Raw genomic sequence first — 25,136 nt, forward strand, 5'->3', positions numbered from 1 at the left:
CCTCCTCACGCAGCCGCGGCCCGGCCCGCAGGGGCCGCACTGCCGGGCCCTGGGACCGCCCCGCCGCGGTGTCGGGAGCTGGGCCCCCACTGGAACGGAGTTTGGAGGGAGAGCCTGGAGGGAGAGCCTGGTCGATCAGTAACGTCTAATCATGAAAAAAACTACCATGGGAGACCACTTAGATAAACCCCAGACAGGACAGTCCTGCCTGGGGTAGCGTGGCTGCGGGGAAGAGGAGGAAAGGAACCTATTCTCTGCATAGACCAGTACAAAAAAAGTAATAAAGGCAGGGACAGAAGCACATGGAGATATGAATATGTTCCACAGTGAGCAGGTGTGGGAAGCTTAGTTGGCAGCCGGGATTCGTAGATGACACACCTCTTGGGCTCCTCACTTTACCTTCCCTTAATAGGATTTGGATGCACTTTGGACAAGTTGCACATACGTAACTTTGGATATGCACATACCCCAAGTCTTCAACTGCAGGCACTGTTGCTACCAACCTCAGTTTTCATTAAAAAATAATTAACTACTCTGATTCCAAAGAAACATTTGAATATGTGAATAAATTTATTAAATGCTAATATGGATGTTTGAATCTCCAGACAGCTTTTATAGGAAAAGGATTGATAACAGAAACAAGGAAGAAACCTTTATGGCTCTGACTGTAACCAACACAGTTCTTATTTACATTCTTTCCAGCTTGCATTCTACACCCCTCCCATTTCATACCTGCCTTCTTCAGAAGTGATGCATATCATGTTTAATATGATTAACATACATTATAGAGCTCTCTTTCCATCAAAGGGAAAATACACAATACCACATACATTGTATTTGTATATACACACAAATATCCATCCACTCTCTGTATTTAGTAGAAATTCAACTCCAAAATGACAGCAAAAATATAGCCTAGCATATATAGCATTCTAATTTAGAAAATGCTATGGCCCCTTTGACGTGCAGAACATCCCAAGTAGTGATCACAGGAACACAGGTCATACAAAGATAGGACCTGCTGGTCATTATGTAGTGCCTTTGCCTGATGTGATAATGCAGCTGCCAGTCTTGGAGCTGGTGTTTGACGCTTTTCATCCATCCATGTACACACATCTCTCCATTACTCTAACCATTTTACTGGCCCTTCCATGTTCTAATTAAACATTTGTTTCTGCGAACATTCTGTTTTGTATCTGGGCTTACGCTGGATGGAACAAGATTTTCTATTAAGCATCTGAGATTAATTGTACTGACAATGCTTATATGTCTGCAGGCAGTTAACAATGAACAAATCGGAATAAGTTGGGTTTTTTTTGCTTGGTGCCTAGATAGTAACTGAAGTTGTATAAGCTGAAGTTTTTAAGTTTATTAAAAAAAAGAAGCACTACCATTTATTTTCATTGTAGCTTAAGTGATTTGAAATTTTGTTGCTTGTGTTTTGAATGACAAATGTATAGAGAACATACATAAATTGGGCAACTTAGTCTGTAAATTATAAGCTTAGGTCACATGCCATTTGTTGGTTCACTGTTCCAAAGATCATATTGCAAAGCTCCATTTGCTCACTGTGCACCTTATTCAAAATTAAGCTTTTAAAACTTAGGATGAAAGCTACATGTGCAAGTTTGACTACAGGGATTCTGCTGCCCTTGGCAAATGGCAAATGTCCCATCCTCAAAAGCCTGCAATCAACTGTGAAAATATTTACTTAACAGTTTTCTGTCCCAATTAGGCTTATACTGTGTTTTTATCACATCTACCTCTTCCACTGGTAATAGGTAATATTTGAGACACCAAAGCCTTACTTCTCAGAGTTTTGAATTTTAAGACTTACAAATGTTAAGAAATATGTTTAAAAATATTTATGTAGAGAGGATTTTTGTTTTGATTGAGGACAAACTATTTTGGTGTGAAGACACAGTTCAGCAGACTCTGTTCTTGAGGCAAACTTAAATTCCAAAAAACCCCACAGGACTGTGTGTAGGACACGGCTGTGTGTTAGAAGATCAAAATTCCAAATCTAGGCCTGCCATTTATCTCCTGTTGACTTTGCTGAATGAATTATTTCCTCTACCCCTCTGAATTTGCAGTCTTAAGAAATCATGTTGCAAGCTTTTGAAGGACTATTAATACACCTTTCATGTGCTGCATTGGGGGTCTTCAGCTCTAGTCAAGTGATATCCTTTCCCTGGCTATATTGAACCTGTAGACTGTCCAAAGCCACCTGCACTGTTTACCAAATATGACACTGAGGTCTTTATAGTACACAAATCAGAGTCTTTTTAAGAATTAGTCTGTTGACTCCTTGACTTCCTTCTTATTCTTGTTTCTTTTTTTTTTTTTTTTGGTCAGTTCTGCCAGACCTCCTGTGTTTGATATTCACAGAAAAAAAGGAAAGACCTGTAAGGTGGCTGGCAGTAGACTCACCCTTAACCTCTAAAGTCAACAGAGCTTCCAACATCTGAATTTACCTGCTTATACTATTAAAGTACAGTGTTCAGGTCACCCAAGTCACTGGGTGGTATGGATTTGAGGGGAACTTTCACACTGATTGTTATTATTGTAAGGAAACCCACTAAGTCACAGGAGACAACTTAGGCTCTTGTACAAGGTACGGGTGGACAAAGGTGTAAGTTTGGGGCCCCAGCTGCTGGTGTAGTATCAACATTCAGTAGAACAAGCACTGAGATAGAGAGATGCACAAACATATTAAATATTTTGAATTTTAAAAATACCTACATTCCATTTGGGAATCTGGGAAGGCTATGTAACCTAACGTGAAAGCAATGCAAATGCTGCTAGCTCCACTAACTCATGCATCTTTACTTCTCTGAACTCAGAACAGTTTATGCTGCTGATCTATAGCTGAGCAGGATTTTACCTCTCATGTATTGTTTTCCTCTTTCCTTTTATGGTGGCATATGTCTCTTTGGAAAAAAAGTTATGTATTTCCATATGAAGGACTGCAAAGTGCTTCACCTGTTTGTCTCGTTTAGAGAGTATTGCTTTCTCATACACACAACCAGACACCTGGCAAACTTACTTAAACCTAGCAGTCTCACCATGGCCAAACTTTTTGTTTGTTGAATGAAAAGTGGATTGAGTATATCCTGATAGTACTGTAGTGTTCACTTGTGTGTTCTGAAAGTATGGAGCATATCTTACAGCAGGATATGGGACATCGCTATCCAGTGTGTCTGTGTGAAAAATCTGTTATCCAGTTATTGAAAAAGAAATAAATTGCCCCTTAGAGTATTTTTATGAACTCACATTCAAGTTTTATCTCTCAAAGAAAATATTTATCAGAGCACCCATGTATTAGAAAGAAACACAAGCTAAAAATTATTTTGCATAAGCACAGAAGAAAAAGCAAAATACCTTACATTGATTTTTATTGATTTTTGTGTAAAACACAGTCTGTGGAAAATAGATAAGAGCATTACTAATAATTTATAATAGCCCTGTTCAGAGAGACAGCACAAACAGTCTGACAAACACAACTACAAAGAGAATATTACACATGGGAGACATATTATGCTCACTGAAAGACACTGCCAGCAAGGCATGAGAAAAAATATATAATGATAGAGATCATTGTTCAAGTCAGTTCAATGTGTCACTTATTTTAAAGGCTGTAATCTAATTAATTAAAGCAGTATCATATAGCGATTCAATATCAGTACTGCAACATTACTCATTATATTGACAGAAGATACTACAGGATGAACAGCCAAGAAATCAAAACCTTGTGTATTAGGAGATGCACTGTCTGAAAGAAGTTATGCATGTGCATCCATCACCACTGCATATATGAAAATATTATACTGAAAAAAATCTATCTAATTTTTATGCACCTGATATATCTAACTTTGAGAAGAAAGCTGCTTCCTAACTATATTCATACCTGTGAAATTTATAGCCACTTGGGAACTTATTACCTTATATTAATCAATAATTTCCTTTAGTGCTAGTTGGGCAGCTAATACCATATAGACACAAACATACAGGCACGCTATTTTATAGGCAATTAATGCCAAATAAAAATATGAATGTACTTTCTCATGTTCGCACATCATATAATTCACAATGTTGGAACAAAAAGTTAAATGTGGCACCAATTCACAGTAACCCTTACCACAGTTGAGAGAACTTGCAAAACAATTACCAAATAATTAATCTCTAAATAATTCAGGAACATGGGTACTTAATTAACTTGCACATAGTTGCAACAGTTAACAGAATTGTAAGATAAAATTAAGGACACATGTCTACTTTAGACAATGTTAACAAAGAATACCTTAATATCCATAGAAAACAAATAACCTGTTGCTAAATACATAGAGGTCTCCATTTTACAACATGATGTGTACAGTTTTGTATCACATATTAAGCACTACGTTTTTAAATGTACAGTAATGAATAGAAATAAAGCTATTTCATTGCTTATTTTCATTAGGCAGCTAAGCAATTTATATAAAGCTACACAAAAATATTTTTCTAGCTGGCTATTCCTCAAAATAGGTATTTATTCTTCTAAGTAACTAGGATGTCTACATTAATTTAGTTGTTTATATTTAGGCAATCAAAACTAAACTATTAGTCTCAGGTCTTTTTCCAGTGAGAAGTCCTAAGGTAAGTTCTTCCATAGAGATCAATATGTTTGGTCACATGAATAAAGATCCCTTTTGTGACAAAACATAAGCATGATACAATGTGTGGTAAATATGTGAGCATCATTTTACCTTCAGACTTAACAGTGTCTTGTTAAAGTGAATTGGTCCTTAAAGAACACTACAAAATATTAAATCACAAGTCAACATGTTATTCCAGTTAGAAGTAAATACATGACCTAACAGGAAATCATATATAATTTTTGTAGCACAAATATTTCACAAAATGTCTTCATATATTTGATCTAAAAATATTATCTATTTATTAATACTTCAATATTTCAACCTTTCAAGTAACATATAAAATTAAAACACATTTTTAATTTTCTACACACAGTTTGAAAAAAGGAATGACACATCATTATTCTCTCCAGACACCTTTGGCAGTTTAAAATTTAACAGTTTAAACATTCTTGAAGAAATTTAATAAGGAAATAACTTTTTGCATAGGAAAGAGGGCCAATACATTTCTGTATATACTGTCAGTGGTTGTGTTACAGTACAATATATATATGGACTTTGACAGTAATTTTCAATTAGAACAATATCTTAGTTCTGCAACATTATCACTATTGCACCAAAATAATTAGATAAGTGTAGGGAACATGACTACTACACATTCCACAGAAGTGTAAAATTGCTATAAAAGAAGAGCAGCATATTTAATTTTGAAATGTAGTTAGTTGTTAACGGTAATAGTTTCTTCCCTAAATCTGTTCAGAGGTACAAAATTCTGCTGTCAGTTATACCATCCCATTCTAGTGATTTTAATCAGGTTTCATGCACAGGACTGGGGTAGAATGTAGCATGGTATTTATCCCATTAAAATTCTCCAAGACTTTGTGTACTCCAAGACTTTTAAAATAAACTTTATTTAAAGGATTGAAGCACAATGCCTCAACTTTTTGTGGTTTCACTCTGCAATAATGCAGTAGGAAACAGTCCAGGAACTTCAATCCTGCAAGCCTTTCAAGAGATAGACAGCTTTTGGTACTGGAATGTATTTACAGACAAAGTAAGTTAGAAATTGCAATTGTCACTTGTTCTTCATTTTTATGTGAAAATCTCACTTGTACTAGTTTAGGGTCTCATCTGTCTTTAGCAGTGACAGGTTTTTCACTTAATGTCTAGAATGTTTGATAAAATAGTATTGTACTCGTGTATCACTAAGGTATCACTGAAATAGCTGCATATTGGAGGAGAAACTATAAAATAAGTACTCTGAAACAAACTGATTTGGTTTTGGAAAAAATAAAGAATGCAAACATTCTTTATTTATTTGATAGTTTTATTGAACTTTTTTTTTCTTTTTCTTTATTTTTCTGTAAAAAAAATGGGAAACTTTAAAATTTCTTAAAAGGTTTGATAAATTTTTGGAGGACATACCTATGAAATACAGTGATCCAGAGGCAGCACCTGTCTCAAATAACTCCTAAATTATTGATTTCCAAGAGCCTGAGAGGTTATCCCAGGGAAAAAAGTCACTGGACACATGCTTTCTTTTTGGAAACATCTGCTACTTGTCAGCTATTGGAGACGAGTCTCAAAGACCTTAGCCTGACCAATTATATCTGTTATTATCATTTACTTTCAAAAAATGGTGAAATAAAATTATTTTTTTCCTTCCAATTGATTCCATCCTCAAAGCTTATAAAGGAGGATAAATCTGAGCTTTCCAACTATTTGAAATTGAAAATTTGTGAATTGAAAAAGGTATTAAATTTCTGTTGACACATGTAACATATAGTGGATCTTTTTTTCCCCCCAAAAATGTTTTCACAAACCTCCATTTTCAAAAAGAATTTACTGACCTCTCATTTGATACAAAACATGTTTAAAGACATATACAAATGCTTTAATTCTGGAAAAAAAGAATGCAAATATTTTAGTTTTCATCTCTAGATTTGAACATGCTTAAAATGAAAGAATATTCCACTGTCTCTTGATTTGCAGCAAGTATACAGAATATACACAGGCTTGATGTGCAACTTGGGGTAACTGGGACACTAGAATGAAAATAAAATTGTTGCCAATATTTTGAATTTGAAATGAAATGAAGAACAACTGACATGAACTCTTTAGCTTTAGGTTGGTGTAACTGGGGGCAGAGTTTGATTCTAGAATATTCTTTTTCTGTGGAGCTGTTGGTTTCTCTACAGGCAGAGATAATGAGATTGCAGGACTAGTGATGTTTAAGAATAAATTCAAGCTTAAGTACTGTATATTTCTGATGTATGATATTGATTATGACAAATTCTTCCAAAGTAATAAATAATAAATGAAGGCTCATCTAAGAAAATCAGAGATCTTAAACAGTGCAAATATAGATAAGAAAAATAGACTTTCATACAAGTAAAGAAAATGAGGACTAAATACAGATTCTGATCCACTGAAATAAAAGTTTTGCCAATTAAGCAGGAGTAGCCTGAAGGTATGAGTTGAGTTTGGCTATTTTGTTAAAGAAGAGTAATTACTACTGACAGCAGTAGTAATAAATAATTGTGAATGTTATTTAGAATCCATCAGGAAATGCAAATGCCAAGTTTTAGAGATAAACTAATTTTTAAGTATAAGAATAATAATTTTGTTTCTCAAAACTTCAGGCATATTCCAGAGACACTCATTGTAAAAGTTAGACCTTTATATAAAAATAGAAGATTGGATTTGCACAAAAAGATACTAAGAATTTAAGACACACTCTGGGAAATTCATATGTAATAACAGAAACTCCAGTGTAGACACATAAAGAACATGAGTATTGTGATGCTTCCAACATATTGGAAGTTTCACAGTGAAAATGGATTTTTATTGTCGCTGAATTCTCAGCTTTTCTTTTTGTTTTTTAAAATATTTCCTGATATTTCAAAATCATTCAAAAATCAAAAACTAGTTACTTGCACACATATCCTTCTATAATTGTATAGCATGTTTTGAGTCTTCATTATGTAATGCATGTAAATAAAGAGATGCCAAAGGTCTAAAATCCTATGTAATACTTTGAAAAAAATTTACACTACTAGTACAATACCATTTGCTTACAAGATGTATAATCACACCATAATTGAAACTGGGTTTGCATATTCAAATCATGGAATGGTGTAAAACCACAAAGAAATAAATAAACTGTACATGTGCAATACACTTGACCAAGTGCAAGGTGCTGCACCTGGGTTGGGACAGCCGCTGGTATCCATACAGGCTGGGGGATGGAGGGATCAAGAGCTGCCCTGCTGAGGACTTAAGGGTGTTGGTGGATGAGAGGCTGGACGTGAGCTGGCAAGGTGGGCTGACAGCCCAGAAAGCCAATTGTATCCTGGGCTGCACCAAAAGCAGTGCAGCCAGCAGGGCAAGGGAGGTGATTTCTGTCCCTCTACAGACACCACCTGCAAAGCTGCATCCAGCTCTGGGGTCCCTGGCATGGGAAGGACAAGGAGCTGTTGGAGCGAGTCCAAAGGAGGGCCACCAAGTTGCTTAGAGCGATGGAGCACCTCTCCTATGAGGAAATTGGGATTGTTTAGCCTGGAAAAGAAAGGGCTTGGGGGTGACCTTATAGCAGCCTTCCAGTACCTGAAGGGAGCCTACAAGAAAGCTGGAGAGGGCAGTGGCGTGTAGTGACAGAACAAGAGGGAATGGATTCAAACTGAATGAGAGTAGGTTTAGATTGGTTATTAGGAGGAAATGCCTCACTGTGAGGATGGTGAAACACTGGAACAGGTTGCCCAGGGAGGCTGTGGATACCCCATCCCTGGCCAGTGTTCAAGGTCAAGTTGGAAGGGGTTTTGAGCAACCTGGTCTATTGGAAGGTGTCTCTGCCCGTGGCAGGGAGGTTGGAACCAGATGATCTTTAAGGTCCCTTCCAACTCAAACTGTTCTGTGATTATATGATTCTGTGATCATTACAAATTAATTTGTTTCAAAACATGATTATGTCCTAAATTATTTATCTATATTCTGAACTCAGTAACAGAAGTCTGGTTTTACTAGAAGAAATACTGCCCAGAAAATGTGGTATTAATAAACAGCACTCTGACGCATATGCTCTAAGTCAAAGAAGTATCTGAAAAGCATAGTTATAATAAAATACTGTTAGGATGTAACTGTGGAAAGGAACATTAAAAAATTTTTGATTTCATAATAATCTGCTCTCTGTAATTCAAAACAAAAATATTTTTGTAGTTATCAGAAGTAATAGTCATCCAGTTTTAAACTTCTCATAGTTTGGTAGTATCATAGCTTGTACCATATGCCAAGCAAGTGACTTTACTCCTACTTAACTTCTAAAAATACAAGTTTATGACAAAAAAACCCAAACGTGTACAACAGTGATAACAAATATCATCACATTACAGTTATCCTTTCTGGGGAGAGATGTGGAACAGACCCACTTACTTCTTCTATAACACGGCTTTTCTCCCATCCTCTTCGAATTCTCCTCAGTTTCCTACTTACACATGGCAAAAGTAAAATGATCTTACCTAGAATTACAATGGAAGGCAGAACAAGGGCAAGAACAAAATTTGGTGGTGTATAAAATCTGTAATACTCTTCTTCAAAAGCTCTTTTCCATCCGTAAATCAGTACATGGAAAGTACTTATAAGCAGAGCAACGTATCCAAGTGTTGACTTTGAAAAAAAGAGAAAACAGGGAAAAAAAAGAGATATAATAGTACTCGGTCCTTCATCTGACAGCTCTAACCCATTATTTTTACATTTATTAGACATTATGTTAAAATCTCTTACCTATTCACTATATTAAATTAGCAATATGTGGTTGTAAGTTCACATGTTCTGAAAATCACAGACTGAACTGAGCACTGATTTACAACGTATCTCTGCTAACATCTATAGGCCTTTCAGTCAAAACTGAAATGATGTCTGCCCAAATCCTAAGTAATGGAAGTCAGCTTCAGGATATGTATGCAAATAAGGAACAACTCCAGTGTAGTTACTGGAACAACATCCATTGTGATTGCAAATTAAGTTTCCCGTTTCCTAACTATGAGAGTAGATCACTTCCAAGATGCCTTATTATGGAACAATGCAACTCTTCTGGAAGAGATATGGGCCTAACACTGCAGATTTTTATCACTCTGAGATGTGCAGCTTACTTCTTCCTTACAAAGGCTTGCATCCACTTGTCTGACATTAGCATAAACCATGCCTTACTTTTCTCCATCAGCTGTTCCCAACTGGTTAATGGGAATATCTGAACTGCAGGGCTTGGATATAACAGCACAAAACAATGATGCAGTTTATCATAAACAGGCAGTGCTAGATGAAAGGTGAAGTAGAAGGTTCCCACAGCACCCTGCAGAGGACCTCTTACCATGGAATCTAGAGCATGCCACAGAAGGTGGTGATAATAGGGGTCACTATTTCTGTGAATCTGCCTTTTTAAGGACCCTGTAGTTGTAATGCTCTGAAGACTTGATAATTATTAAATTGTCAAATTTCAATTAAATACTTAATAAAGTATTAACCTTAACTTTCCCAAATCATGATAAAAAAAGACTACTATGCTTTGACTTTTGTGGTGATCAGAGGAAGGAAAATTCTTTTTGGCCCAAACTGATGTAATGACTATCTTGGTTGGGAAACATTTATAGAATATTATTGAAACAGAGAATAAATATTAAGAAAGGTAAGCGGCTACCAAGGTATTGTTTAATTCCAGTACATGGAGACACAAAGAAAAATGCAGCCTATGGGTCTATAATAGCTAGTGAAAGAAATAATTGCATCTACTTCAAGATTAAGCGATTTCTAGGGAAAGGAGAATGTCTGAGCTAATACTTTTGCAAGGATTCACAGATATAATGGTATAAAAGGAAAATACTTTTGTTAATTTCTTGAGATTGGCACCCTATTGACTTGGCAATATTTATGCACCTTTTTTGCCAATGGTTTCAGGGCCTGGTTGTTAAGCTTTAGATATGCTGCACACTTCTTTTTTAAAAAGAACGATTCGCTGCCAAAATATTCCATAGGAAACATTGAGAGAAATACTTGTAGATATGAAAAGGGCATATGCAGTATCTGAACGGAAGCTCTGGTAAGAAGTTTGGACAGCAAACAATACTATCAAACCTGATGCTTTAATATGTTATTGCAGATTTTTGCTGCTATGACTGTCCTGAATTCATAGTTGTTATATCACCGCCAACAGGGAGAAGGGCACAAGTGAATCATATCCCTCACTTCTTCATCAGGATTAATGATGAGAACTATAACAATTCTTGAAAAAGAAACAAAAGGGAAATCTTACAGAGTCATTTCCCTTTATTTTTTTAATTTTAGTGCTTATTTAAACTCAATTTGCAAGCTCTAGTTTTGAGATATCTATACAAGTCTTTCTATCTAATGGCAGAATAGAAGCTAAGAAGTACATCAGTATATTTTGAACTAACAACACAAGGACAAGAAAAACATACGATGCACCTTTATTAAGTTTTTTTTTTTTTTCCCTGTGGCATGCTTCTTTGAAGTGGTGATAGGGCATGTGTTACTGTGCACTGGACAATTTCAACCACACATCTAATAGTCTAACAAAGACATTCCTATAGAAGCTTCTGTCAGCTACTAATGCTATCTTCTTCTACCAATCCCTTAATTACTGCCACCAGGCACTGGATGGTAACTTCTTTAAGAGTAGAGGACTTCTGAAAGCAGCAAGAAGTAATACTTTTTCTTCACTGGTAAATTCACATGGGACAGAGAGCAGCAACATCAGTTGTAAATCTTGGGAACCCTCTGCCTAGGCTCTAGGATGGCTGCTGGGAAAAGGGGAAGAATATCTTTGGTTGTTTTGCTTCCTTATCTTCCATAATACTGTGTTTCCTGAAAGCTGAGTAAGAGATTAGCACATTTCCTATGGACTCCCCAATCTTTTAGCTTTTCTCTAGGTCTTCCCTGGTTTGTTTCTTTTCCTTCCTGATCAGTCTTTTAGCTAATATGGGAGATTCCCAGCCAGGACTACTGATAAACTAGACAAACTGGCATTGTTTGGGAAAAGAACCAACAAAAGTTAGAGGAGTGGAAAAGATGAAAGAGAAAAATCCCTAAAATGTTACCAGAAAAATGTACATATATAGAGACAATAATATGCTGTGGGGCAAATCTGTTTCAGGAATTTCTACCTTCACAACAGTTGAATAATTCCAAGCAATTTATATTTACGAAAGGTATTTTCTAAAGTCTACATTTATGCAAGATATACATTGGATTCCCCTAGTAACAGAATATTGCTAAACTTATAAACCACCTGTAGCAACTCTGATTGGGATCTTACCCATAAACTTGCTAAATACTCAGGCCTCAATCTTCTTTACTCTGAGGAAGAAGTATCCTATTCTTGTGGGAGAACCAAGGCAGGGCAGCCCTTCCTCAAAGCATATGCACAGGAAAAGTTTTAGTAATACTGTCTCCAAAAAGCTTTAGGATTGTGCTAGCAGAGAAAAGGAATGTCTACAAAAAGGTCAGCTTCCTATTACACAAATGGTTGAGTTGTGCTGATTTTTGCTAAAAAACATAAAGCTCAGCTTTCAAAGCCAGTCTGCTCTGTCCACTGCCACTTTGAGTGATGGGTTTTGGACTTCAGCTTTTAGACTGGAAAACAAAAGCAGCAGTCACTAATGCTTACAGTATATATTTACAGTTTAACTTCCCTCAGAAGACTGAAGGTCCAGTGCAGCACTGCTTGCAGACCACATTCTCCATTTCCTTGTATTTTATGTGACTGCTCAAGGACTGGTTTCAATAAATTCCTTTTTCTGTTTGCAGTGTGTTGGTTTAGGCTGTTTATTCTGCCTGCTATGGCAAAATACGAATTCTTTTGTATTTCTTGTCCATGTCTATCTTTGTTCCTTATCCAAATATGTTTAGAAGAAAATAGAAGAGTACTGAAGTGGCATTTAAGCAAACCAATGCATTAGTTTATCAGCCCCAGCTTTCTTCCCTGCTGCTTTCCTTAGTAAGCTTCAATGCCTGCTAAGTTTCATGCTAAGTTTCATGCTAAGTTTCATGCTAAGTTTCCATCATCTAGGATCTCCTACTGAGCAAACTCTTCATCACTGCCTCGTTTTGTGGCTCCTCTATCCAGATGTTATGAGTGTTTCTCTTTGAATCATGATGAAGTGATCAGATCTTTGTTTTGTACAGTAGTCAGCTCTGTACTGCAGCAATTCCGTTTTCTGCTGGTCTCCTAGCTCCCTCTAGGACTGATACAGTAACTTTCTTTTGCACTATTAAACCTTCTCATATCTTACTGTGTTCATACTTATACTCTGAGGGAATGAGTGGAACCTGCACTGCTTGTCCTCTCAAAGTCCTTTTTCCCCAATGATGCAGGCTGGAATTTTTGAGGCTCCTGACACCTGTGCTGTGAAGCCAGGCTAGGCAAGATGGAGGCATCTCCAAAATATAATTTGGGATATCAAAGACAACAATGATTTCTGGGCAGAAACATTCACAACTGGGGTTTCTTTACAGTATTAGGAAGACTGTGGTAAAGTTGGTTTGAACCACTGTGGGTAGGGGAGATGCTACTTAGGGCTTGTACTACTGGAACGGGGCTAGAAAATCGTCTATACTGTGTATGTTAATAAATTCAGATTTTCCTAGTAGGACTCAAGACTGAATATGTCCTAGTGGTAAAACTCTTCAGAAGAGGCCAGACCCTCATTTTGATGAAACTGCATTTACTAAGATGAGCAAGCAATAGTATGTTATTCTCAGTGGGAAGTGCTGAGCTGAGAAACTGAGTGTGCTGACTGACTGATTTTTCATCCGTCAGAAGCAAAAGAAGTTCAGCAACTGTTGTGGCAAATCATCTGAGATTCAGGACTAAAGCTAGAAACATACTGCTTTTCCCTGCTAAAAGAAAAGCAGCATTGAGATGGTGGGCTAGTAGTTCCATTGTTTGTCCCTCTGACTTAAGAGAAGATTAAGAAAATTAAGTTCAAATTTGCTTCATCTTACTGCACATCAGTAGAAGAAAAATATAAAAGACAGTAACTACTATGATGTTCTATCTGTTCTACTTGCATACTGGGTACAATGAAGCTTGTGCAGAAATACAGACTCCTTTTACTTTCGTAAGGAATCAGTGAAAGTCTATTTTCTGATTAAAAAAAAAAGACGACTTTTTTGGACAAGTAATGAAGAACAACTTACACCCTGAGAAGTAATTAATGACAAAGTAAACTACCTCTAATATTCATTAACTTTAAGGAAATTTTTAGTAGTTCAGTGTTTTTTTGTGATTAAAAATTGCAAATGATAATAATTATTTACTAATATCAGTTTCAACTGTAACATACCTCCAGAGCAAAATACTCATAGATGATTCATTAGAGTTCATATTTGTTCAAATTTGGAACTATTTTGACTTGTTTACAGTGGAAATAACTGCAGTAAATATGATACAATAAAAAATGCCCATGCAGATATACATCATTGTGGTTGTTGTGTGGGTTGATTCAGTCACACAAGCCTGAAATTTGAGACAGGAAAAATAAGACACAAATGCTGTGTTTGTGTCTGGAAGTCATTACTGGATAAAGACATCATGTCACTCACGAGTGAAAACATGTTTTTCCCTTTTACACTAATGTTTTAAATCACCCAATAGCAGTACCATTGTCCACACACAGAGAAGTCCAGATGGCAGGGATGTTGTAACAATACAATTGGTATTTACTTGCTCTGAAGGTTCAAAGCCAAGAGCATGGATAGACAGTTCTGTCAGGATAACTCTACTTTGGAAAACTTTTCAGCAAACTTTTTGTAGGTCTACCTGCAGTGTTCCAGCAACGGAAACCCAAGGGGAAGGGAAGACATTACCTTACAGACAGAAGACCTCAGACACCTATAGCCATTGAAGAGTTCCCCACCACTCCCTTTAAAATGTCTGTAAAGTTAAACCCAAGCCCTGAACAGTAAAGTCAGTGCCTGTGTTCTGAAGCGAACAGGACTAAGAATTAGGCAATATTATTACAATGGCTATGCTGAAAAAACTGTTAATCAGAGAAGACTGAGTTAAGACTACATTACTGAAGTCAAAGTCAGAAAACAAAACACAACATAACAAAAGCCCAAACTGTACACACTTAGGAAATTTTCATCAGACCAAATCCTAATAAAATTTCCTATACCTGACTGCTACCTAAAACCAATGGCAACTTTGTGTAAAAGCAAATATTAAGCTGTTTATTAAAGCTGATATTTCTCAGTATTTTATGTTGGTTAGGCCTGCCTGTTGTAGATATTTATCTGAGGAAGGAAGGCAGCAGAAGGTGTGCCAGAGCCTGGAAAAGCCACTGATTTTAATAAGCAAAACTTCATGTTTTACTAATGGGTATTTTCAGCTAATGGAAATAATGCAGTTGAGAGCTGTGTCAAGTCCCACACAGTGGAAGGGAAGCAAAACTAAATCAAGGACACAATGGCTGTCAGAGAGCTGTGCAATAAAAATCGTGTAGGACAAATTAAGTCTTCAATTTTAACAGTTGTGTGCATCTACATATAGTAGTATCTCATCAGTATCACTGCCTTTAGCAAGTTTGTCCAAATTTATCTAATTTGAATTTAGCAAGAAATTTTAACAATGGAAAAGGAATAGATTAGTGATCATTTGGTCTTAGTTATGTTGATTATTTAAGACTAAGAAGTGTAAAATGTAAAGTCCTATTCTAACATTTATGAAATGCTTTATGTGCCTTCATGGTAATATATTTGCTAAGTAAGGATATATTGTTTTTATTAAATTACCAGAGAGGAAAAAAAAGCTCTTGTCACATAGCAATTTGCTTTTGTTTACGATCGTGATCATGATCGAGGAATTGTTGTTAACAACAAACCCTCATTATTCAAAAAGTAACACACCTGAATAAAACTGAACTCCCTCCAGTTTAAGGCACTGTTTACTGAAGGGATGGAAGTTACTGCCAGCAAAGAAAGCAATCCAAGACTCATTATTCCAAAGGAAATATACATTTCAATTCGCCACACTTCTTCCTCATTCCAAGAATTTTCAACATTTGCATGAACCTGATGAAAAAGAAAAAAGGAAGAACTTTATTCTACAGAATATTAAAAATACCAACAGAAGTTATTTTGCAGACTTAAAAGTCCACAGTCACAGGACAACTATAAAATGGGGTCAAATACTTCAGAGTATTTGAACTATTTCCTTACTGCTGGGACTGGCTCTTGCTAGATTAAAAATATACTAAACAAGGAAATTTAGATGTTAAACGAAACTGTAACATTATAAGCCATTTACAACAATTCTGTTATAAAATCAGGTAATTCTGCACATTCCTATGCACAGTAGAAAAGCAGATGTATTCTTCAGACCCTGCAAATTTAAATTCTGTACACAAATTGAATAAACCTGCAATTTGTTTTTAGTTTGTTACATTTGGAAATAGTTTAGCATAATTTCCCAATTTTGCTTTATCTCCCTAGTCCAAGCTAGTTTGTCTCTTTCACTACTGACATCAGATACACAGAATATTCTGAGTTGAAAGGGACCCAAAAGGTCCAACTCTTAAGTGAATGGCTCACAGAGGGATTGAGCCCACAACCTTGGTGTTACTAGCACCAGGCTCTAACCAGCTGAGCTAGTCTCAGGGTTCTCATTAGAGAGCTTTACCAGAAAAAAGAAACAACTCAGGACCTTAACAATTAAGAAGCTTGGATATTAAACTATTTTCCACTTTCAGGTGGACTATTGCAACATGACATGCCTTGAAAGAGGTTCACTAGCAATATTAGCAAGTGAGAGTTTTACAATATCATTAAAAGCAATTTCTTAGTAAAAGCATCAGTGGATCCTTTAGTATTACTAATTCTAAGTGTGAACAATTATAGTTTCTCGCTGTCTTCCATAGTTTTGCCCCTCCTGTCTTTCCCTTAAGCTCATTTTTTCGTGCTAGCCCTTTCAGAGTTTGTGGACCCAATCTCTGTTAATTTGTTCCATTTGATTTTATTTCCTTAGTGCGCTTTCCTTTCTGTTCTATCACACCTCTCTTTCCCACAGATTTTATGGGTAGAATGGCAATGCTGTTTTTCTGGCAGTGCTGCTTCTCTGCTACTTCAAAGGTGACAGTAAGCTGCCTCACTGACAGACAGGAGAATCAGACCCCCTTCTAAAAGATGACAGATTTGTCGGAGATTGTTTCAGGGTTATGCAAGACCAATTGTTCCTGGAAACTGTGAGTCAATCTCTACTGCCTGCAAGAGATTATGTTCACAGAATTTTAAATGAATAAAGTCATTTTACCACTGGTCCAAAATGTTAAAAAGTATCAGCATTTTCTTTTCCTTTTTTTTTAACATAGATGTATCTGTAGTAATGATCACAGTACCTACCCTTATACTTTTCGTACTCTTAAATGCACTTATGATATACCTACTTCCCCCATATGTTAAGTATACATAGAGAGGAACATACCTCAGAATTTTCCTGCTGTTGCTCTTATCCTGTCTATACTACATTCTCCTTGTGTATATTACTATCAGGACTTTCAGTAGGACATGTCCTTGACTCCCCCTACCACACAAATGTGACTGCAGTTTGACCCACAAGCTGAGCAAAATGCAAGGAAGTTTCTTTTAGTCTCCTTATTTGGCACCAGCTGTGCATAAGATAACACATTACATTCTGGGCTGAAAACACTAGAACAAACTAAGAAAACGTATATATTGTATTCAGGAGCCATATGCACACAGCAAAGGCCTTTTTGGCTCACTGACCTAAAGACTGTCTCACCTGTTGATAGGCCATATTGAGGAACAAGTACCGCTCCGATCTCCTCATGGGTAAGCACAGGCTGTACACCACGTGCACTGTTGCAAAGAAGAAGCTGAGCAGTCCAAGCTGCTTTCGACATTGGAGCCAGTTGTCCAGCCAAGGTGGAAACCGCCGATACTTAGTGCCATAGTAAAGCTGGTAAGCAGCTGCAAGAAGTCCTGATAAATACACTAGAGAAAGTAAAGTGATTGCAACAATTGGCAGAGTCTTGTTCACGATCTCAATGGGAATCTTGTAAAAGTCGCTCTGCTGGTTTCTCATGTAGGGATGGATTACATCTCTGATGAACGAATAGATGAAGAAAAATGTTGCCAGGCTAATAGCAATCAGTACAGGCCCCTTCCACAGGGTGAACAGTCGCAGAGGCAAGTTTTCAATTTCCCTTGAAGATGTCAATGCCCCCACATCAACAGGAATAAAACTGAGCTTACGGGCAAGCTCAATAACTTGATGGCGAGCCTGAACATTGTTACTGCATATATAGACCTGTTGGGAAAGTCAAGGCAATTGTCTGTAGTCACAGAAAGAGACTCAAAGGTAAAAAATCCCCAACAAAACCCAACAAAAACCTTAAGGTCCTTCAGATCAAAACTATGACGCTACTGCTAAAACTGTACACTGTTATCCCACCTCATATCACCAAGATGAGAATGAAATCACATAAAAATCCAGCCAAAGTGCAAATATGCCCATTGATTTAGCAAAACAGTAAGCAAAACAAATTGGTTTTATCTTGGCGTTACTGATGAGCTGACCGTGGGATATCCTGCAATCTGCACACTGAAACCCCGCATACTGAAATGTCTACAGGACTGGATTGAACTTGAAACAATGGCTAAAAGCATTTCAGAAAATCACAAGTTCTCTCAAAAATACAGGAATCTTGAATGATGACCCTAAAACAGCTGTAGCATAAACAGAATGCAAAGCAGAGAACTATGTAATCTCTCGATATGTAATAATTTTAACTTCATTTCACAATCCAGACTTCCACAGATTCCAGATTTGAATGTTTATCAGCAAAGATAAAAACTAGAAGCCAGATAATAACTAGTTCTAGAGACCAGTTTATTACACAGTGAAAAAAATGCACTGCTACAAAGAAGTACTTTAAGGTTCTTTTAAAATTTACAATGGGCTATAGTTTACCCAACACTGTTTGCTGATCATCTGCATTAGAGCAAACATGATCTGTTTTGACAGAAGTGAATTACTAACAGTGCAGTGCTATTCTGAAAGGGGATAAAAGGAGTCTGGCGAGGTTATTTCTAAAATTACGCTAATTCTGTATTAATTGCATTCCATTTAAATCTACCTGAAGAGTCAGAAAACTCAATTTAATCTCTCAAAGTAGTCACCACATTGCACCAGTCATTTCTCATGTATTTCTCAGAGCCCATAAAGCTGTGAAGGACTGGATTCCTGCATAGGCTTAAATTCTTTGTATCACTTCAGCAAAGCATGAAAAACATAAAGATGCCTTTTCTATATGCAGGATGGATTTAGGGAACATACTGGGAAGGAATTTGAACATGATGTTCTCAAGTAGTCCTGGATCTAACGAATGTGTGCCTCCTTCTGTTTCCTCATATTTATGATTCTGGGGCAACTAAAAGCTACAAAATTTCTTTCAATCCCTTTGCTGCTATTTGAAGCAAGTATTTTTAAAAAAGTTGACTCCTAAGCCCTGGGATCAGGAGCTCAGATTTCTATGCATCTTTTTCAATAGTTTATCCCAATACCGAAACTCAAATATACTGGGAAAGACTGTTTCTATCCTTGTATAAAGCATAAGGATAGACATGAACGTATTTCCTATGGAAAACATTAAGACCCAACTCCTCTCATCTGTATGTAGTCATCTAAAGGTCATCTGTCTACTCTAGGATCGTATCCATGTTTTCCCTGCAATCTTTAAAGATAAACAGGCAACTCAGGGAAAAATTCAGACCACTTAGTCTATGTCTTACAATGGGATGAACTTGACTGTGAAAATTTTATTGGCTACTAAAACATAGGCTAAAGGCCCACCCAGCATATTAGGTAAGTCAAGCAGAATGAATCCCATGAGTTCTGGCTGCTTACATTCAGTTCCTGTCATTTGCATCTTACAAGAAAGTTAAATTTATACAAATAATAGCACTTACCTGTCTGCTGGCATCCTTTGGTCCTAACTGCAGTGACCAAGCTGAAATGACATTGAATCCTTTGACAATCAGGGAATCAGGAAAAAGTGATGCCAAATACTCTGCATTGGAGTCCGGATATTGGTCTACTCTTGTATTATTGCTGACATCAATCAGAATTTTACCAGCAAGTAAATGTTTGAGGTCCCACAAAGAGATGTAATGTTCTCTGTGTATGGCTACAAAAATGATGTTTGTCTTTGCTACTGCATCTTCATGATGAGTGACATCAACCACATGGGGAAAGAACTCAGCAGCATGTTTAGGGTTTCTGCTTCCTACAACCACATGGTACCCACATCTGATGAGTCTAATTGTCAATGACTTAGCGAAGTCTCCACTTCCAATGATGCCTATTGTGACCTTACTGGCATCCTTGATACCATTAGCAACATTTGGTAGAAAAGTTTCATTGAGGTTCTTGGGACTCCCCATCATAGAGATTGATTCCATATTTCCAAGACACGAAACCTACAATGATTTCTTCAGGGGGTAGGGGGTGGAAGAGAAAAGGAAAAAGAGAAAACAACAGAAGGAAAAATGCAACATCATACAATTATGAGGCATCATAATCCATAAACACCTTTGGAAACAAAATCTTTGGTTCTAAGTTCCATATTATATTTTCTTCTTAATAAAGTATGTGCTCTTCAATTTTGTCTTGCAATGTGTCACTAATAGAAGGAGCAATAAGAAATATAAAACACTTCAAGCACTTCAATAATACAGCTCCATTAGTAAATAATATTTCTTTCATCTTCTCCTATTCCCTCTTCCACTGCCCTGGAATGCTAGACCACAAGATAACTTTGGGTTCGTGAAACTAGCAGTCAACAGAAAAATGAGAAGAAATATGTTAGAAAAACTGGATAACTATGGAAAATGTTAGAAAGTAGAGAGCACTGGCCTGGGATTGGTGTGAGGACAGTGAGTTCATGGAAGTTGAACTCCATTAAAAGCTTATCAGGTTATTACTGTGATATCCTCTGTTGGTCATGAAGGAAGGGATGCAAAAGTCTCAAAGCTGCAAATGTCATGGCTACTACCACGACAGACATCCAGCTGTCAGCCTAGAAAATGGGCTGCCCACATGGATCCAACAGCAAAGACAACAAGGGAAATTTATCAAGGCCTAGTCATGAGATCACTAATGACATTTCTAGGTCAGACTGCTAGGTCTGGCCAAGGATGTATAAGGATTAACTGTGGATGCAAGGGCAAAGGATTCAAGGCCATGGGTCACAAATATGCTTAACAGAAATTTCTGACCAGGTAAGTAAGATAAGTCCTGGACACAAACACATGGGACAGCATTCCACAAAAAACTAATGGCAGGAAAAGACAGATTTCATGCAATAATAAAAGGGAAGATAGTTTTAAGACTCAAATTCAGTGCAGTAAGGGATGCTTTGAAGGACAGAGGCTAAGGCTCACTGGAAAATAAAAGAAATACTACTATATGTTTGGAGAGAAGTGGTCACAGAACTGCAATAAAGCTGTAACAAAGACATTAAAAAACAACCCCCAGTAGGGAAGTCTTCACATGAAACCACAGTTATGACGTAAGTGGTTATACACTGTTGTGGTGGGTTGATCCTGGCTGAAAGTCAGGTGCCCAAAAAGCTGGTCTATCACTCCCCTTCTCAGCTGGGCAAGGGAGAGAAAATGTAACAAAAATGAGTTGAGACAAGGGCAGGAAGAGATCACTCACTAGTTACTGTCATAGGCAAAACAGACTTGACCTGGGGAAATTAACTGAATTTATTACCAATCAAAATTGGAGCAGCAAAACAAATCCCAAAAAAGCACCTTCCTCCCACCACTTCCTCCTTCCTGGGTTTAACTTTATTCCCAATTCTCCACCTCCTCCCCCAAAGCAGTGCAGGGAGATGGGGAATGGAGGTTCTGGTCAGTTCACCACGTTGTTTCTGCTGCTGCTTCCTCCTCAAGCAGAGGAGTCCTTCCCCTACCCAGCATGGAGAGTCCTCCATGCACTTCTCCAACTTGAGTCCTTCCCACAGGCTACAGTTCTTCACAAACTGCTCCAGTGTGGGCCCCTTCCACGGACTGTAGTCCTTCAGGAAAAAGTTGCTCCAGCAGAGGTTCCCCACGGGGTCACAAGTCCTACCTACAAGTCACAAACCTCTCCACAGGTCCTGCCAGAAGCCTGCTCCAGAGTGGGCTTCCCACAGGGTCACAGCCTTCCTTCAGGCATCCACTTGCACTGGTGTGGGGCTCCTTCCTTCTCTGCTCTACCAGGAACCTCCCTGGGCTGCAGGGGACAGGCTGCTCCACCATGGCTGCACCATGGGCTGGAGGGGAATGTCTGCTCCAGCGTTCAGAGCACCTCCTCCTCCTCCTTCACTGGCCTTGGTCTCTACATTGTTGTTCCTCTCACATATTCTCACTCCTCTCTTCTGTGGCCACAATTACTTTTTTCTTTCTTTATCCTACCTATACTATCCCAGAGGTGCTACCACCATCGCTGGTGGGCTCAGCCCTGGCCAGCTGTTGGTCCCTCCCAGACCCAGCTGGCATTGCCCCTTCAGACACAGGGTAAGATTCCAGCAGCTGCTCACAGAAGCCACTCCTACAGCACTCCACCCCCCTCCCACTACCAAAGCCTTGCCAGGCAAACCCCATACAATATTATAACAGGAATGAATTCTGAAAATGAAGGAGGCAATGAGGGAAGGCAGGTTAACAAGCAGCAAAGAGATCCACAAGGTTGCTGTTTTGAGAGCAATCAAAAGCAGAACACATAGAAAGGAGGAACCAAATGAACCTCTTCCTGAGCCACCATGCAAGAGGTGATATGATGGTACCTAATCATCAGTGGGGTACTTTACCCAGCCATTGGCTAGGAATACAGCATGTGTGGTTAACAACCTCCCACAATTAAAAGTAGCTCTGTGTTTCAGAAATTGGAGGAAGCTACTAAAAGAGTGGGTACTTTTCATTTCAGCGTTGACTAGAAGGGAAGAACTCACTGAAACTGAACTCAGATGCTAAAGATGGAAAGCGATATGTGACACTGACCACAAAGTCAGTATTCCAAGAAAAGATTCTAACAGTGAATCTTTCTGGCAGAGGCAGACCACAGAGATTTTTATGTACGGACTGAAAAAAGCCTTGACTTCTTTCTTACAGTGTGACCTGGAATGTATCTAACACATGACCAAACTGTTTCCTGCACCATGATGGATTTACAGCTAGGAACATAATGAGAATGGCTGTATTTTGATCAGATAAGAGATATAACTGGATATGACAGAACATGCATGAGTTTACCATGTGATTACAGAGGCCCACTTCAGTTCATTCCATGTGATATGAAGGTGCTGCAAAACTTTGGGATTGAAAGGAAACAGCCATGAGGAAATGGGCTACCAGTACCATTTAACCTGCTGCAGCCCACTTTCAGTTTTAGTCCAAAGGATCCTTAGGAGAGTGCACATATAGGAATTGGACATGCTGAATTACTCTGGTGAGCTGAATTTGGCCCACTGGCCGAAGTTTTTCACTCCCTTTCTAAGGAAAATACAATGTGAGTAACAGAATAAAACTAACAGACTTCATACAAAAACCTCAGAGAACAGGCTGACGTGACTCTAAGGCAGGTAATCCAAGAGATGAAAGAGAGCAGAGAGCTAGCAGTAACTGAAAGGTAACATTAAATGCACAATGGTAATTCAGAGGAAAGAGTGTGTAAGACTGTTTTAACTAAAACAGGGGAGCCTTAATGATCTGAAAAATCACACAAGAAATAAATAAATAAAAAAAGGTTTGTGTGCATGGCTAAGGAACAGTAAAAAAAGTTAAAAAGACAGTGCTATCGTGTAGGGATAAAATCAGAACAATGGCACAGAAGTGAGTTGTAACTAGTGAAGAACATAAATGGTAACAAGTAAAGGTTACATAAATACAATAGAAAACAGAAGACAGAAGAAAAAATTTATAACTTCAGAGGAAAAGGAACAAATGATAAGTGATATAAAGTAGGACAAAGTGTTAAACATTGTCTTTATTTCAGTCCTCGGCAGAAAAGTTAACTGTGAATGGCAATGTAACAAAATTCTTTTTACGGGGAGACAGAAGGTGAGGTTAAAGTCAAAAAAGGTAAATTAAGAGTAAAGGATAAAGTTAAAGATTTTAAAGTCAGCAGACACATATGAAACCAACTCTTGGTGCTTAAAATGCCAATTAAAGTGACATCTTGAGAACTCAGGAGAGGATAAGACAGGCAGACCAGCACATTCCATTAAAAGAATGGAGGAGGAGGACTGAGGAAAGTAAAGACTTGTTAGCCTAACTTCAGCCTTTGGACAGATTTTACATCAAGTTATTGAGCAATCCATTTGTAAATGGATGGGAAGCAGATGACAAGAAGTAGCTGAGGTGGGTTGTTCAGGAACAGACGACAACAAAAAACAACCTTCTTTTACAAAATATATGCCTTGGGAGTTCTAAAAAGTAAAAGAAATTACATAAATTTGACATTTGCTCTTAGATAAGCTAAGAGACCACCACAGCGCTGTGTAAGCCAGACGGTGACACTCGTGAAAGATTGCTCTTGGAAAAACAACTGCTAGAGGGAAAAACCGAACAAGCGCAAGCCGGGCGGGCACTGGATGTGTGACCCCTGCCCGGGCGGGCACTTACGGGGCGCGGGGATGGCGGGAGGCCAGGGGCGGGCCGGCGCCCCCTCGGCGGGCTGGCGGGCGGCAGCGCGGAGCGGGGATCCAGCGCAGGGCAGCTCGGCGGGGCCCTGGTCCGGGCCGGCATCTCCAGCTGCAACGACAACACGCCGTGACATCGCCCGCCCGGCCCCTCCGCCCCACGGGCACAGCCGGGGCAGTGCTGCCAGGCCCGCCCGCCGCGGGGCGGGGGCTGCCCGGCACCCTCGCGGCTGTGGGAGGCCGGGCCGCTCCGCTCCGTGGGGCCCCGGCACCGCCAGAGCCTGCCCGGAGCCGGGGGCAGCCGTGGCGCAGCCGCCGCCACCACGATGGGCAGCGGGGAAAGCCCCGCGCGGCTGGGCCGGGGAGCGCCCGGCGGGGATGGGGCCCGTCCCGCCCCGGCGTCTCTCACCTCCACCCGCCCGCCAGGAGCTCCGCGCCGCCGCTCCTCCTCACTGTCCGGCCCCGCAGTGCCGGGCGGGCGGGGAGGCGGTGCCTCTCCTGCCGCCGCGACCCGCCCCCTGCGGCCCTTCCGCCACGGCCGGGGGGGAGGCTGGGATGGATCGGGGGTCTTAGTGGGGGTGACGGGTTGACCCTGAGTTGGCAGTGTGCCCTTGCTGCCAGGAGGGCCATCGGTATCCTGGGGTGCATCGGGAGGAGTGTGGGCAGCAGGTTGAGGAAGATGATCCTCCCCTCTACCTGGCTTTCATGAGGCCACATCTGGAGTGCTGTGTCCAGTTCTGGGCGCCTCAAAACAAGAAAGACAAGGAGCTACTGGAGAGGATCC

At 39.0% G+C, this 25,136-nt stretch overlaps 1 protein-coding gene across 1 annotated transcript; it reads right to left on the reverse strand.

Annotated features, from left to right (window-relative positions):
- Nucleotides 1-3,378: 3,378 nt before the first annotated feature.
- Nucleotides 3,379-24,865, reverse strand: STEAP2 (STEAP2 metalloreductase). The gene is made up of 6 exons (XM_064678070.1): nucleotides 24,762-24,865; nucleotides 24,336-24,464; nucleotides 19,635-20,156; nucleotides 17,446-17,973; nucleotides 15,555-15,719; nucleotides 3,379-9,296 (listed from the first exon to the last, which is right to left on the reverse strand). The coding sequence occupies exons 3-6, from the start codon at nucleotides 20,124-20,126 to the stop codon at nucleotides 9,012-9,014; spliced, it is 1,470 nt and encodes a 489-aa protein (XP_064534140.1). The 5' UTR covers nucleotides 20,127-20,156; nucleotides 24,336-24,464; nucleotides 24,762-24,865; the 3' UTR covers nucleotides 3,379-9,011.
- Between the last annotated feature and the right edge of the window lie 271 nt (nucleotides 24,866-25,136).

This window comes from Pseudopipra pipra, chromosome 1, assembly GCF_036250125.1.
Source record: "Pseudopipra pipra isolate bDixPip1 chromosome 1, bDixPip1.hap1, whole genome shotgun sequence".
NCBI lineage: Eukaryota > Metazoa > Chordata > Aves > Passeriformes > Pipridae > Pseudopipra > Pseudopipra pipra.

Excerpts from the sequence above, each read along its gene's own strand:
- STEAP2 (XM_064678070.1), bottom strand. The coding sequence starts at position 20,126 with ATGGAATCAATCTCTATGATGGGGAGTCCCAAGAACCTCAATGAAACT. Across the intron at positions 15,720-17,445 it reads TCAATATGGCCTATCAACAG|GTTCATGCAAATGTTGAAAA; the intron begins GTGAGACAGTCT and ends CTTTTTCATCAG. Across the intron at positions 9,297-15,554 it reads GGGAGTTCAGTTTTATTCAG|TCAACACTTGGATACGTTGC; the intron begins GTGTGTTACTTT and ends TTTTTTTCAAAG.